General features: G+C 36.9%; 1 protein-coding gene across 1 annotated transcript in view; it reads right to left on the reverse strand.

Annotated features, from left to right (window-relative positions):
• Positions 1 to 929: 929 nt before the first annotated feature.
• The window catches only part of TMPRSS15 (transmembrane serine protease 15), a 42,500-nt gene continuing 27,990 nt past the window's right edge, over positions 930 to 15,439 (reverse strand). Inside the window, exons 14-21 of the mRNA XM_066338169.1 lie at positions 13,521 to 13,653; positions 9,762 to 9,857; positions 6,455 to 6,504; positions 5,837 to 6,011; positions 4,042 to 4,223; positions 3,728 to 3,823; positions 2,681 to 2,820; positions 930 to 1,116 (exon numbers count right to left, since the gene is read on the reverse strand). Coding sequence (XP_066194266.1) covers positions 961 to 1,116; positions 2,681 to 2,820; positions 3,728 to 3,823; positions 4,042 to 4,223; positions 5,837 to 6,011; positions 6,455 to 6,504; positions 9,762 to 9,857; positions 13,521 to 13,653 — 1,028 coding nt within the window. The 3' untranslated portion in view covers positions 930 to 960. The remainder of the gene's footprint in view (positions 1,117 to 2,680; positions 2,821 to 3,727; positions 3,824 to 4,041; positions 4,224 to 5,836; positions 6,012 to 6,454; positions 6,505 to 9,761; positions 9,858 to 13,520; positions 13,654 to 15,439) is intronic.

The raw sequence follows: 15,439 nt of genomic DNA on the forward strand, positions 1-15,439 counted from the left end.
CCACAAAATATGTATTGAAAACCTCCAGTACAGAAAAAACATGTAATATAGGAACACCATTATTCAGGGGGGAGAGCTGGTACTCATTATTGTCAAATGTTTTTAAAAGCATCACTTTTTATGAGAAGTTGCAGTACTGTGAGTCTGTAGTTGGGTGTGGCCAAGCACATTTCTATAATTGTTTGAATAATTGCCAAACACTTGCCTAGAAAGAAAACTAAAAAGCTCTGTTCAATCCTTTTTTAACTCTATTAATTCCAAGCACATTACACAAGAGAGAACTTTTGGCTGGCATTCAGTTTATTCATTAGAAAGCAGCATGATCCATGGTCGGCCTTTTTGCACAATCCATAAACCTCATTCCAGAGCCTTTTGTCATAGGCAAGGCAGAGGAACTCCCATGAGCCCAGTTTAAAGAGAGAACATGCACTTTCATTTTGATATGCAGAGATATTGCTGGCAAGAGTTGACTCTGCATTAAGATGGAATTGGACATTGAAAAACACAATGTAAAAACATAAAGCAGATAATATTTCTCCTGATATTAGCAATTTTGATTATTTTCCACTACGTTTACAGTTTGCAATTTTTAAAATTTATTTCCCATGCTTTGTAAAGCCCTGCACTGTGCAGTTAATGCACTGGTATTCAAAGAATAGATCTTCCTATATAAAACAAAAAGTCAAATGACAAAACTGTTTATTAACAAAACCACAGCATCTCTTTTGAAATACTATGCTCACTTGGAAATGGAACAGAAGTTACCAATATTCTCCTCACCAAGATTTACGTGTTTATTCAGTTTCTGTGTGAGATTGAAGTGGCAGCCTAGTTTACATCATTATGCAATGTCTTACTTTCAAAGTAAGTACTTTAAATTACAATCTAAATTGTAATTGTACAAAGTAAGTACTTTCAATTACAATCTAAATTCCATTTCTATAATTAAAAAATATCAAGCTAATAGATGATGTCTCTGATCCAGTCCACAAACATGGTGACTCGGACATACACTCCTGGTCGTTGGGGACGTGCACACCCTTCTCCAAATGATGTTACACCAACCAAAAACCATTCCTCCCCCTCTTCAAATGTCAGAGGGCCACCTGAATCCCCCTGCAATAACAAATACAAAACTTTAAAGTGAGCAGTGTCAACTCTGAAGCAGAGCCTGTTTATGATGTTTGTTCATTTTTGTTTCTTTATCATAGGTGCTTTACCCCTATATGTGCTGAGCACCAAGAAGTGAGATCATGATGAATATTTCCATGTGAAAAAAAAAATCTTGAAAGGAATCAATTCATTTTCATTATTTTTAAACGATGTGAGCTTAGTCTGTCATCAGTTTTCCAATAGAGGACTGAACTTCAAGAGTTTGCGTTTTTTTTAATCTTACTCCTCTTATGTTCAGCTGCTTCGTATTTCACAAAGCCTGGGTAAATGTGGAGGATTTTTTTTTCAGTTGAATATATTCAGCCAAAACACAATTCTATTTTAAGTCACCCCAGAGTTTCTGCAGTTTCAGATTTAGAGAACAAAATAGCAAGATTGCCAGAAGAGATGCCCTTTTCTCTCACCTTCTTTTCTATAGTTTAGCAGATTTAGCATTGTAATAAAGACTGAATTTGATTTAGCTTGAGTGTGAATGAGTCAGCCATGGGTATCTTGTTTTGATGAAAAAAAAAACAATTACTGTTTTTCATTGTCTATTGAGTTAGTCCAACCAGTATTAATTGTATCTTCTCCAGGCCTTGTGAATGGATCATTACCAGAGAATTCTGCAAGGACTCAGCCATTAAAATACTTCTGCCCATAACTCTAGGGCATCCCAGAATGTTAAAGGCTGTGACAGCAGCCTAAAGGGGGATGTGCTATCAGGACTCAGTTGTTCATCTTTGCTCATGGCTGACTGGTCATTGATCACAGTGCTGGTCACTTGTACTCTGTATCAGCCTGTGGTCCTACGCTGATAGGTTTTTTGTGTGTGTGTTTTTGTTCAGTATAAGGTACAGAAAAAAAACCGGAAAGGAAAACCATGAGGGTAAAGGACATTAAGCTTGAACACAGACCTTGTTCTAGACTAAACTGGGGAAAGTCAGGGCACGTGGTAAAGGCTTAGGTTGGGAGGGCAAGGCAATATGAAAAATAATGTGAGAGTGCTCCTCACCAGCTAGTCTCCATGCCACAGACTCCGTATTGCTGGAAGAAAAATCATGTGACAGCCACCTCTGAGTACATCCTCAAAGAGAGCTGGAATGGATAAGAGCTAAACCCACAGGAACATACATCAAGGCAGAAGGGCAGCCTCTCTAAAATACTGTGGTGTCTGCTTAGAAAAGGTCTCTGGAGTCTATAGGTTCTGGGGAAAAGCAGCTTTGCTCTCTCTTTCCCTTAATGAAGGATTTCTGAGACTTCATTCTATTTGGTATCTATTTCTCTGTTCTCTGCCTTTCCCTAAGCATGTGCCTCTGTCCTTCATGGAATTGCTCAGCAGGAATTACTCAAAGCCAAGTGCAGAAAATTCCCAGTCCTCATATTTATCTCCATCCATGGTTGTTTATGCCAAGATGACAAAAAAAACCAAACCAAAACAAACAAAAAAAACCCCCACAACAAAACCAAACCAAAACAAAAAAAACCACGTTTATGCCAGCAGTGTAAATTAGTTGCTTCTACTTACCTTGCAGGAATCTATTCCTCCCATGTCATATCCTGCACAGAGCATATTCTCTGTGATATTATATTTTGGCATCCATTCCTGGCATTTTTCATTGGAAAGGAGAGGGACCTCTGCCTCTTGCAATATATTTGAAGTGGGACCTGATGAAAATACAAAGTACATTTACCTGCAGCATTAAATGCGTGCATCCCCTTGGGAATGTTGATGGTTTTGTTCCTGTTCCAGCATGCTTGGCATGCTCCTGAGCAGCAGGAATCCCTGCCTTACTGCTGTACCATTCAGACTTACGCCCCTGTAACACAGTCACTGATTAAACAGGGCTTGTTAACTGAGTTCTGTCTCTCATTTGTGTAATGGGACTGAATTTGGTTATAATTAAATCAAGATTACTAAAATCAATGACTATAAACTCAGTGTGGGGAGATCTAAGGGATAATTAAAGGCTTAGGAATATGGGTTGTCTAGTGTTTCCTCACTGTTCATTTTGTAATTTTGGTTATTTAAAGGGTTTTTTAAAAAATCTTTTATTAATTTCTACCCAAAATTTTAAATGCAATTTAATGTAGAAGTCAATGTATGCAACTGTAGAAGTGAAATGGCATGCTTATCATTTCAGAGACTCCAAATCTGGAGCATATGACATACAAACAGAACATACATTTCACATTGCAGTCAGTTTTCTTGACTTCTGGGGAAAATCATTTGCACACTGTCAGAAAGACTAATCTTCCTTTTCCCCCACCCAATATCTGGAACCAAGATGTGTATATATTCCATGTTGAGAAAAGTAGTCATCAGAACTTCTAAGTGGATGCAATAAGCTTCCTTCATAGTGTAATGAAGTTAGATATGCATGTTTTCTTCCAATGAATATGTTACGACTATCATTTTGCTTCAGAGAAGGAATAGTGGAATGGGATTGTTTCTAAATTTTCATATGGAGAAGTAACTCTTTAAACTATTTGACCTTAGCAACTGCTGTGGAGCAGGAAAAAGCTTTCCCTCACAGCTACATGCCTGTCAGAATTTTCCAAGCAGATGACCCACCTCCATTCCTTATACTTCCCCAGCCAGCAATGGAGCAGTTGATTCCTGGTAAAAACTGTTGATTTTTTTCTGGTAGGCAGATAGGTTGTATGTAATCTGTGAGCGAGAAAGAAGCAATCAATTTCAACTTCTTCCCCTGTATTCAGGTTTTTATGGAGTCACACACCAGAAAACTTTTTAATTCAAACCCACTTTTTGGCCAAGATATCCAGGAAGTACTGGGCAGACTCCCCACCACCCTCGTGTGCTTAGCACTGTTTGGTATAACAGAATAAATAGGAATAAATTAATCTCTTGAGAGAATAGAAACTCACCTGTGTACTGCACTTTGTGTTGAAGGTGCATCAGGGCAATATCACTGTCTTTGGTTTCCGTCGTGTAGTGAGGGTTCATAATTATTCTGTCGATGTTGAGGACCACTGCTGGAGGGTTCCCCACGTCTGACTGAAGGTGCAAGCCAAGAACTGCCTGCCAGCGGGATGGCTTCAGCTGTCTCCTAGGAGTTGCAAGGAGAGTGTCCACAATTAGGAGCAGTTAATGAAAGTTTTGAGAGGCATAGATCAGATGAAATGCTGATGTCTAGCTTCATGGCAATCCATAGCATTTACATGTTTTGTCAAATGAACAGAACTGAGTAGATGTGCTTAGAATTCTGTGAGAGTATCACTGCCTCAAACATCCACGCTGCAGGTAGGTGCTGCTGATTTCTTTATGGTAAGCTTATAATGCATTATTTATAGAGAATTAATCAGTCTGTGGTGCAGAGGAGGAAGATGCATTAGCTAAATTACTGTGGTATTTTAAATGCTGTGAAGAATACTGCTGACTGCCCAGTAGGTAATTAATATTGGCCTCAGTGAGAAAATTGTAATAGAATGTCTGAAGAATAAGAGGTCTGAGATGTTGTTGGAACTGCTGCAGCTCACAGACTCAGAAAACTAGTCTCTTAGTTTTTAATCTCAATCAAAAAAAAAAAAAAAAAAAAAAAAAAAAAAAAAAAAAAAAAAAAAGCTGAGACAAAATATGACATAATCTGATTTTTTTTTTTCCCTAACCTACACATGCTGGTTTGAGGCTGTATTCATCAGAGAGCTTAAATATTTGCTGATTTTTAGTCAATCACTTCATGGTTTAAAAAGTACATTTACAGCCTGATTGTTGGACTGAATTGGTTTCTGCTCATCTTTTGGTTTGACATCAAGAGGTTCTTTTGTTCTAAACTAGGAGTGTTCAAGTTAAGTGTTCAGAACGTGTGAAATTGGAAGCTTCAATTTAGGAAAATTCTAGCAAAGGCAAGATGATAAAATTAGATTTAGTTGAAAATGGAAAGGTGATTCAAGTGAAAAGGAAATATCCAGACAATCATGGATTTATTGTGTGGAAACTAACAGAGCTTAATCCTTTTCATTTATGTTCTTTGTATGGAATGTAGTTCCTGTCATGCCATGAGGCAGCATTATGATTTTGGCACAGTCTCCACTGCCTTATTATTTAGCTGTTTGTAGTGAAAACTCTACTTCAATTTTGAATTTTTTTTTTCCTGGCAATCCAGTTTCTATATTTCTTTTACAAGACTTGCTTTTACTGTAGATGTTATGAAAGCAAACTCTAGAAAATATTTCAACGTGCATCACTTCTTCGAATGGTACAAATAACACCATAAAGAGATTATCCAATATTGCCTAATCAATGAACATAAATCAAGATTCATTCCAGTGATGCACAGTAAATCTTGATCAATCCATGATAATATACAGGAGGAACAGTGGGTTGAATTTATTGGATATGATGTCACCTTTTATACCACTGGTAGAGATTCACCTAATTTATGGAGGCCCACAATAATTATGGACTAAGTACCAACGCTCAGTATTAACACCACGCATTTAAAGTGCAATTCCTTATTGTTCAGGAAATGCTGCTTGGTTTCCAAAATTCTCTGCATTAAAGTAAGGACTGAGGATTTACCAGGAAGTAAAGGAACTTTCAGCTGAGCCTACAAGGGATTCAAAACACGGTAATTAAACCATTAGTTAATTGTTCAAATCAATGTGTCACAATTTGTTGATGATCAGATGCCTTAGTGAATTGCAAACAGAAGACCATTACCCATATACACAGTGTGCTGCTGTCACCAGCCACTCATCACTGACAAGGGAAGCTCCACAAACGGGCAGCAAATTAAACTGGAGGGAAACTATCCAAGGCCAAGCCCCTCTTCTGGCATCACTTCCACCTACAATTCTTGTTCCATTATTCTGAACTGCCAGCTGTTTTCCACAAGCTATGATAAAGCAAAATAGAATCAAAACAAATAAAAAAAAATCAGAGGGATATAAGATACTTTATTAGACTAGTCAATTTTCTTGGGAAAAGAAAAGGCTTTGTAGAATCTGAACTGCTGTTCAAAAATACTGTGAAAAAAGTTTAGGTTTTTATAGCTGAAATTAAGATACAACTGTCTAACTTGGATTGAGATGTTTTCTTTCCTCAGACCTTCTGGAATTTTTATACATTTATTTTATATGTGTTTTACTACAGATCCATCTCTAGTGTACATTTTACACTGAAATCGAGTGAAGACTAAATTTTCCTGTGTTTATATCATTATGAGTATAGCATTTATAGCCCATTCCCTAGCCTTTCCATTCAAGCTATGAACATTAGGCTTTATGGTCTGAGCAATTTGATCTCTCTGTGAAATTGTCCTGGTTTCTGTGTACTTACATTGAATGTTACATTGCAGATGGATCACCAGGTTGTCCAAACAGTGTTCTCTAGAATGAAAGTGCAATTAAATCACAAGTATCTGCACATCAGATAGCTCTGACTGTCAAATATATATGCATACACACAGAAATTTATGCAATCATATATATAAAAGTACATTCGTTTAGCAATATTGGCCTATTGAGTATAATAACTAATGTTACAGGTTTAAATTATACTTTAATTATAAATATACAACATCATAGGTTATACAACTTTAAGTGTACATGTTCCTCTTCATTGGGCACTTAATTGATTAATATTATGGAAATAAAATAGACTCTTCTTCTTTAGGGATATGGGTCATCTGTCCATGACAGACTTGCAATAGTTATAGCTGCCTATGGTACTTTTTCCTACCTTTTGAGATGTTTTCAATGCCTTACCACTAGAGATCAGTGTGGCCAAAGAATTTAAGAGGTTTGTTTTATATACCTTTTCATTTTACTAAGAAAATAATGTTACTGTAAAATACATAGCTGCATATGCTAGCTTAGAAATTATTTAGCAGAGATATAAAGCCAGAGCCTGAAGAGCACAAGACCACAGATCAAAACTGCTCAAGCATTTCTGATACCCAGAGGTTTTAATATTATGTTCATAGTCTGTAATGAATCTGAAACACTTGGGACAGTGTGTGTGCTAGCAATTCAAATCTGATACACGCAGAAATACAAATGAGAGGAAGATAGAAAACCAAGCTCTGCCAACAGTTTGTTTCCACATTCCGTTTTTAAATAGAGTAGGTGAAAGATACTTCAAACATTATAGGGAATGACACATCCCTCACTGTGTTTGCTCTAAAATTTGGTGTCTATTGTGAGGGAGATGTGACCCACTAATTTCCCAATGGCACAGTGGTACAAGAAATAAAGTGGGAACAGTAACCACCCACTACCTCCCCAGTTGAACCTTCATTGTAGTGGGGTGCAAACAAGATATTCCTCTGGCCCTGAATAGTCCCACATTACCATTTTCCACTTCAAGATAGGTACCTAATTTTAAAGCTGTAATTTAGAAAGTGGGAACCAATTCCTGTGACTTGCATTCAAATCTGTATTGACTTTATAAGGGCGTCCCCTCCGTAACCAGACAACCATCAAAGACAACCAGAAATGCGTAAACCCACAGGAAACCGATACCATCTTCTGCATAAACCTCATAGCAAATAAATACCCTTAGCCACCGTGCCTTCATAGGCTTTCAAAGGGGAGGTCAGTGGGGCTGTACATTAGGTCTTTTATCTGATCCTACGCTTTCTCACAGGTAGATGCCTAAACTACCCAAACTAAGAGCCAAACTGTCAGATTTGTCCCTGTAATTTTACATTTTCCATGTAAAGGGTGTTGCCTGTCCCACCACAAGTATGTACTGAGAGCTTTAGTAGAAATTACTTCATTTGCCTCTGGTTTTTCTTCTTTGTGGAGCTAGCTTTCAGCAGGAAAAGTGCTTCCTTGGCTGCACTTCAGCCCAACAGTCCTCAGGAGCCTCTTGGTCAGCACAGGGGTGGCCAAAAGGCAGCAGAGGCATGTGCTGAACACCCTACTCTGTGCCTCTCTGGGTGTCAGCTGTCAAGCTGCATGCCAGGCAGAAATCTGGAGTAGTTATGATGTCTGTGAGCATGATCTTCACTTAGAACTGGCAGAAACAATTGGTCCCTGTGGAATCTGCTCACATATATCCAAAAGGCAGGATCTGGGGCTCTGACAAAGCTATCCTGCCAAAAAACACATTACCTAAGGGCGCCAGAGAATGCTTTTGCTGTATCTGTCACTGCGGTTTTCAAGCCCTATTATATGTGCCCTCCTTGTTTCAGTGGTGGATGCACTTGAATAAAAATCAAAGACAATGTGAAAAATACATTTTATAATTTGATTACCAGTTAATTAATTCAGTTGCTCAAATTAAAAATCTGTGTGCTCCTTCTAGCATTCATGATATGTACAAAAGCCATGTGTTAATCTGCAATAGTATCACCCTGCAAAATAATTCCTATCAGCTGTCCAGATGAAACATGGGAGAAGACACTTATTTCTGCAACAGAAATACAACTAAGATAAATGAATTTATTCCATTTCCTCCTGCTTTAATCACTTTTAGTGTTTAATAGGTATTGACAGAAGGTATCTTTAAATCATTACTGCTCTTCAGGATGTCTTGTTGCAATGTTGGTTTAGACGTTCACTCAAGAAAAAAAGAAAAATAGCGTCCAATGATATTCCATTAGTTTAAGATACTTTCACCACCCATGAGAATGACAAATGTTAGGGATTAACAGAGTATAATTAGAACATAAAATGAAACTTTTCATTTTTTTTTCCTGTAGACAAAATAATGGACCACAGAAAATTAAGAAGTGTCTATTGTTTTATCACTATGAGGTATGTTTATAGAGGGAAACTGAAAGAACATGGACTCTATCCTCAGCATGGTTTCAGCATTTTAGCAAATAGACAGTAATTTTCTGCCTCAGTGTTCTGCTAGAAATCTAGAAAAAATTATACAGTAAACCCTCTTATAAACAGAAAACAGTAATTGAAGTCATTACAATTTTTTAAATTGATTATGGGCAAGTTTTTCTCCTTGGGTGTTGCATTGTAAATCTCACCATTTCCTGAGGATGTAATCCTGGGCTAACATCACATTTTCATTTATTCTATGAGAAAATACCAGTTTGTAGCACCCTTCAGAATCACTTCAGCTGTTATTTGGACTGAGAAAGATTAGAATAGAATCAAATGTATTCTGAGGATCATGTCATCTAATGATTCACTTGTAAACATGGAGACAAATCCAAAAGTCATTTTTTGAGTGGGGATAGTTTATTTAAATATAGATACCTGTCTGTGGATGGCTTAAATTAACAATCCTCAGTACATCCAAAGTCTATATCAATGAAGTCAAAGGACTATAGAGTGTGGCTCATCGAATTTCAAAAGGTGCCTTGATGGGTCAAAGTTTGGAGTGCTTGTTTTCCTCTGCTGATTATAGAGAGAACCTACTGTGACAACTACTTGTAGCTATGGGTGAATGTCGCTCCATTTTAATTCTTCTATATTATATATAGATAGTCTTAATTCTACTATATCATGTACTCATAATTTAGAGATTTCTAGATAAGAAATATTTTGCTAAAAGAGCATGTCATTTCCCAAGTAAATGGATAGATGCCAATTTGGATTTCAGCTATATATTAGTGCATAAATAATCAAAAACATACTTAAAAACGTTGTTTGCACGAGAAAAAAACCCTCACTGTACCCACCTTTTTGTAAAAATCAGGCTGTTGTTACCTCCTTTGGTGATGGTGACAAATGGGCCATCTCCAGTGAATAATACTGCTGATGACGTGTTTGTATCCCTGGGAGAAAAAGACACATGCATATTTTGAGATATAAACCCTATTCCACCAGTGGAGCAATATTTGGGAAGTTATTGAGCTGATAGAATAAACACCAGCTTTTTTAAAAATTTGTTTTGTTTTGTTTTTTCTTCTCCTCAAATAATGACCCTTTAGCAAGAGATTTTTGAGGCTTGAAACTTGTTCAGATTAAAATATGAGTCACTTAACTTCCAGTCTTATTGTAAAATTTCTAATGCTACAATAATACTGAAATAGACTTAATTCCTTTGTCAGCAGTAAATGTTTATTTTGGCTTTCCAGTGCCACAGTGAGGGGTTTGAAATACCTGTTCTTAAATGTATGAAGCTAGAACTTAGAATGCCAAACAGGGAAGTAATAGCTGAACCTTGGGGTATCACGGTCTTGGTTTTTTTTGAGGGGTGCTGTTATACTATACTGTCTAGGAAAGAAGTGAAATTATATTTTGTATCATGAAGAATCTAATGGAGTAAAAAAAGAAAGTAAATTTTCACCTCTGGAATAGATCTGATGAAATCAGAGTAGCTGTGGAATGAGTCAATAGTGTCATGTTTACTTTTGAGCAGGACTGGGGTGTATTCATAGAGTCACAGAATCACAGAATCTTTATGGACCTTTAAAGGTCATGTAGTCAAATTAAAGGTATCAACTATTCCATTCATTGACTTTTTTTTTTTTTTTTTTTAATAGCAATGGCTTTTTGGACTAAGGATTCTGTGTACTATTGGTGAGACAAATTGTTTTGACATTTCGAACCCATCTCCAGATTTACTCTATAATCCATTCCTCATCATGTACTTTGTGGTACTTCACATGATCACTTTGGAACACATGTCTATGAAACATATTTCCTTTCCCTTGAGGAAGCATGGGGTAAAAAGGTAGTGTGGTTAGACTGCATAATATTTTTTGGGGTGACAGCCTCCCATCTGGCCCTTTAGACTTGCTCAGGAGCAAGCAGAACATTTGTTCAATACACAAGGAACACCTGCAGGTTTAATACACAGGGAGCACTTGCACTGTGTCTTCTCTTCAAATGTGGTAAATCTCACTCCCCTGGGAAGGATGAAGTCTGGAATCTGCCTGCAAATCTACTGTGTATGAAGTAAAGAGGTGTTTGACAACCCTGCTGTGCCACCAGGAGAGGTGTATGGTCCACCTGCAGGAAAAGTCACTTCTGCTGCATTTCTCAGCTTGGAAGTGCCTTTTAGACAGTCTGAGTGAGCAGTGAAGTGCCAAGCCAGGTAGGCAGAGTCAAATTCTATGATGAAGATCTTTGCTGGGACCAGCAAAGTACTCCCAGGAACTAATTTCCTTCTGAAGAATGCAGCAAGTTCATGAAGAAAATAGAATGGAGAGTTTCAGAGTAAAGCTTAAAGTCTCACTCTTGTTGGACTTTTAGGTGTGACAAAATTGCCAGGTCTACCCCCATTCCTGGTACAATTCAACAAAGTCCCAGCTGGCTCTGGTCCCAGGGAAACAAGGTTGTTTTGTGTCTGCCCAATGGAATGGTAAAGAGCTCAGTGTGTGATTTTCTTGGTTCCAGGAAATAAGATGCTGACAACAGATTTCAGCAGTGCTGTCAGATGCACTCAGCTAACAGTGCAAGCCAAGCAAGGGATTATTTTCAGATTTCTCCAGGGCATCAATTTGTTCATCTTGCATCCCAAACTCATTAAGATTTGTCAATTATTTTCCTGAAGTGTATTTTGTAGATGCACGATGGGCATGCCCCCACACTGGCTTCTTGTTTGGTAGAAATCACAAATGCAACAGTCATATTTTTGAAATAATCAGGATATGATACAAGACTCCCATCAGCTCAGTCCTTTTTATAAATTAAACAGCAAGCAAGACTGGCAAATTTATAAGCAATTAATAGTAAAAGTAAATTGTCCTAGATGAACTTTAGCCTGTTTTTCTAATAAGGCATGATTCTAGGTTGTAATTCAGTGTAGGAGCATGAGCTAAAGCCTACTCAGGACCTGTTATTGCAAACATCCAGTTGGTAACAAATATGGTGACACTTATTAACAAATACACTGCTACAGGGGGATTCAAGGAAAGCAGAATAGTGTGATGTTCACAGGAATTACATATATATATATATATATATACACACACACACACCTATTCATGTATCAATACATAAATATAGACACATACATATGAGAATTTTGTCCTATGCTGTAACTGCAGTAGCACCCAGGTTACAAAAATGTGATACAAGTTAGATTTAAAAATATTTTTTTCTTCACAATGGGAACGTGCAATAAACAGAGAAACAGAATTAATAAGAAATAACTAGGAAGTTTAATAAGAACCTTTCAGCAAGTGTACCTGAGTAATTTATAGAGGCAACCTGAAAGATATTGCCACAGAATGTTATGGGGACAAAAGCACTAAGTAATTTTTAAAAGGTATAATACCACAGAAGGCAAAGCTTGTTGAAGCATATCAAATGTGTTAGTTAAATCAGTAGACCACAAAATTACTTCTGTCCAGAAGGAAACAGAAGCAGGGCAGAGGCAGAAAGAATCAGAGCAAGAAGGCCACTGGCCACTCTAAAGAACAAAGTATTTGATCAGAAGCATATTTAAACATAGTTTGCATGTTCTTACATACATGTGTACATAAATTACAGTTGGGATTTGTGTATGTAGCTACCTGATATTTATGTAAACTCAGTACTTACCCAAAGGTAAAAAAGTAAAAAAAAAAAACCCAACAAACCAGCTGACATTCGTCCAATTAGAAGCACTTTTGAAATAACACTTGGATATTTTCAAGTCATTTTAACTCTGTGATTATTACAATTAGTTTATCAGAAGAGGATCTGTAGGCATCTTTCTTTGGTCAGAGACAAAAATAATTGCAGGCTTAGAATTTAGTTTGATTATTAGTTGCGTGAGTGACATTCCCTAAAAACCTCAGCACTGCAGGAAAGCTAATTATTATTCAGTGGATGGCAGTGGAGCAGCACATGATGTAAGTAAGGCCAAAATTTAGGCCATAAATTTTACTATAGATTGAAAAATGCAACACCCTGCACTCAACAATCCCCATGTTTCCCCTGAAAATTCTTCTGAACAGTGACTAAAGCCAAATCTGTTTTTCTGTCACATACTTCCCTACTCTAGGTCTACCTGGAGAGAAATTCCATTTCCTCTCCCAACAGCTCAGATCTAATGGTGGGTATCAAATGAACTGGGAGCCCAGGAGCAGAATATCCAAGTGATTATCTCCACTTGGAATGAATAGTAACACTGCCAAAGCAGAGCAGCCAAGGCTGCTGTTGGCTCCAGCTTTACTCGTGAGCCATCCTTATGAAAGTGAAGATGTAAATGATGACATAAAGTGATAAAAGATGATGCATCCACAACACTCTCCCAGGGTTCCCCAATATGTGTCCTCATGCCCAACCTGCCATGTTCAGAGTTATCAATCCTGTACTGAATGTCATCAAGACAGAGTTCGCCACACTTTCAAATTTGTTGGCACATCAAGCACTCCACTTGACAGAGACAGATACATTTGCCATTTTTTTGGAGAGTACGGCAGTAAAACGAGGAGGAAAATGCCAATATACACTCAACAGATCTGCAAACAAGCTACAAAGGACAATGAATATTTATCACTCACCCCAACCCCAGCAGCTGGCAAACACTGTCTGAAATCTCTCCACTCCAATCATCTGCACATGCCAGATGCCATGTCTTCCCAATCCTGGCCTGTACCAGCCCTGTGGTGCTCTGAGAGCCATTGAGTAATCTCACTGGAAAACAAAATGAGCAGAAGCATTTTAAATAGGTGGCAAACCACTTTGCTCCCCAGCCCTAAGCAAACAGAAATGCGATAGAAAGATTTATTACTGCCAGGGAAGAGCACAAAAAGAGTTAAAATGCATTATAGAGATAATAAACCCAGCATCTCCAGGATGTTGTGTTCCCACAGGAAGGAAATGCTATTGTTATTTCCTATATTTCTGCCACAGGAGAGTTTCAACCTTGTATTTTGCAAATGTCTCAGAAATAGACAATAAACTGTATATTTTCCATCAACTCTAAAACAATAAAATTTTTTCTTAGTCAGTATTATATAATTTCCAAATTATGAGTGAAACTTTAGTTCCTTGATGCTCAGTAACACTGACTGGAAATAAGGTTTAAATAAGTTTTGACAAAAAAACCCCCAGATTTCTAGTTCCAATTACTGTGAGTTTTCACTGTTTTCATTGCAGTTTTAGTTCAAACATTCTCAACAATTAAAAGGTCATTTAAAACCAATCCTCCTATAATTTTTTTTCCCAAAACAAAATATTCAGAACAAAAATTCAGAAACTCATTTACTTATTGATAAAAAAATCTAATGCCATTGGCATAGTGGCTAAGGAAGTTGGACTGTAAGGTCAACAGAATCTCATGCATATATGTGCAAAAAAAATTATCTAAATACTAAACAGATTTAGATAATATTAAATATTAAGTATTAAATTTACACATAATAATGTCAAATACAGCTGCATTTCAGGCAGATGGCAGGTATTGCCATTGTGAAGTAGAGGAAAGCATACAATGCATTGATACTTACTGGTTAACAAAATATTTTATTAAAAAAAAATATCTTGTGCAGAAAATCTTTTTCCACCAAAACACTTTCAAAACCAGCACTCACAATAGTAAAAAAAAAGAAAATAAAAAAATCTAAATTTTCAGAAATGCCTCTGTGACACCTGGAGTGCATGAATGAAAGAGGTGATATACAGTGGTTAATTAATGGTAAATATTAGATTAAATTAAGTTTTTGAACGTCTTAAAAATATTGATTTCCATGCACTGCAAGATTTCTCCAAATTACTTTTGGCGCCTCTCTTCCTGAAAGAACTAGAACTATAGCTCCTTTTCCTTTCTCCTTATAAGATCCATGTTCTTCTCCAAATACATCATTGGTAATATATAATAAAGTCATTGAGGATCCAACAACTGCTTAATTCAGATATCATATATTTTAGAATTTTGGCATTTCTTTGCAGTTCCTGGAAATCTCAGAAATTGGGGGATTTGAAAAGACAGTATTTCTAGTTCAAATTGTCACTTCTGATAAGACATTGAAATTGGTTTCAGGAAAATGAGCAAGGCTTTTGGACAGCATTGAGAAAGACTCAATATGAGCATTTCTAATTGAATTTTCCTTTTGTTTAAAGATGTAGACTGATTTAGCCAAAGTTTGGATTAAATGGGTTTTTGGAAACAAATCTCCCAGCCTTTTCATGTGAGGTAATTTGTTATGAAGTAATAGACAATCAGTGGCAAAATAAGTCTTTGGGAAAATGTACATCCTGTCAATGTAGGTGATGGTTGCCTTGTTTAGATCTTCTTCAGCAATGACTGGAAAAAAAATTATCCAAGTTTTCTTTGCTTAAGGAGAAACTGAAGTGAATTTTATTCTATACATTTTAAAAGAAGAATATGCTTGCAACAAAATAGCCAATGACACTAATTTGAGGGGTGAATCTGTGTCTTCAGACATCTATCTACCTACCTACCTATGTATCTATCTGC

This window comes from Sylvia atricapilla, chromosome 2 (genome assembly GCF_009819655.1).
Source record: "Sylvia atricapilla isolate bSylAtr1 chromosome 2, bSylAtr1.pri, whole genome shotgun sequence".
NCBI lineage: Eukaryota > Metazoa > Chordata > Aves > Passeriformes > Sylviidae > Sylvia > Sylvia atricapilla.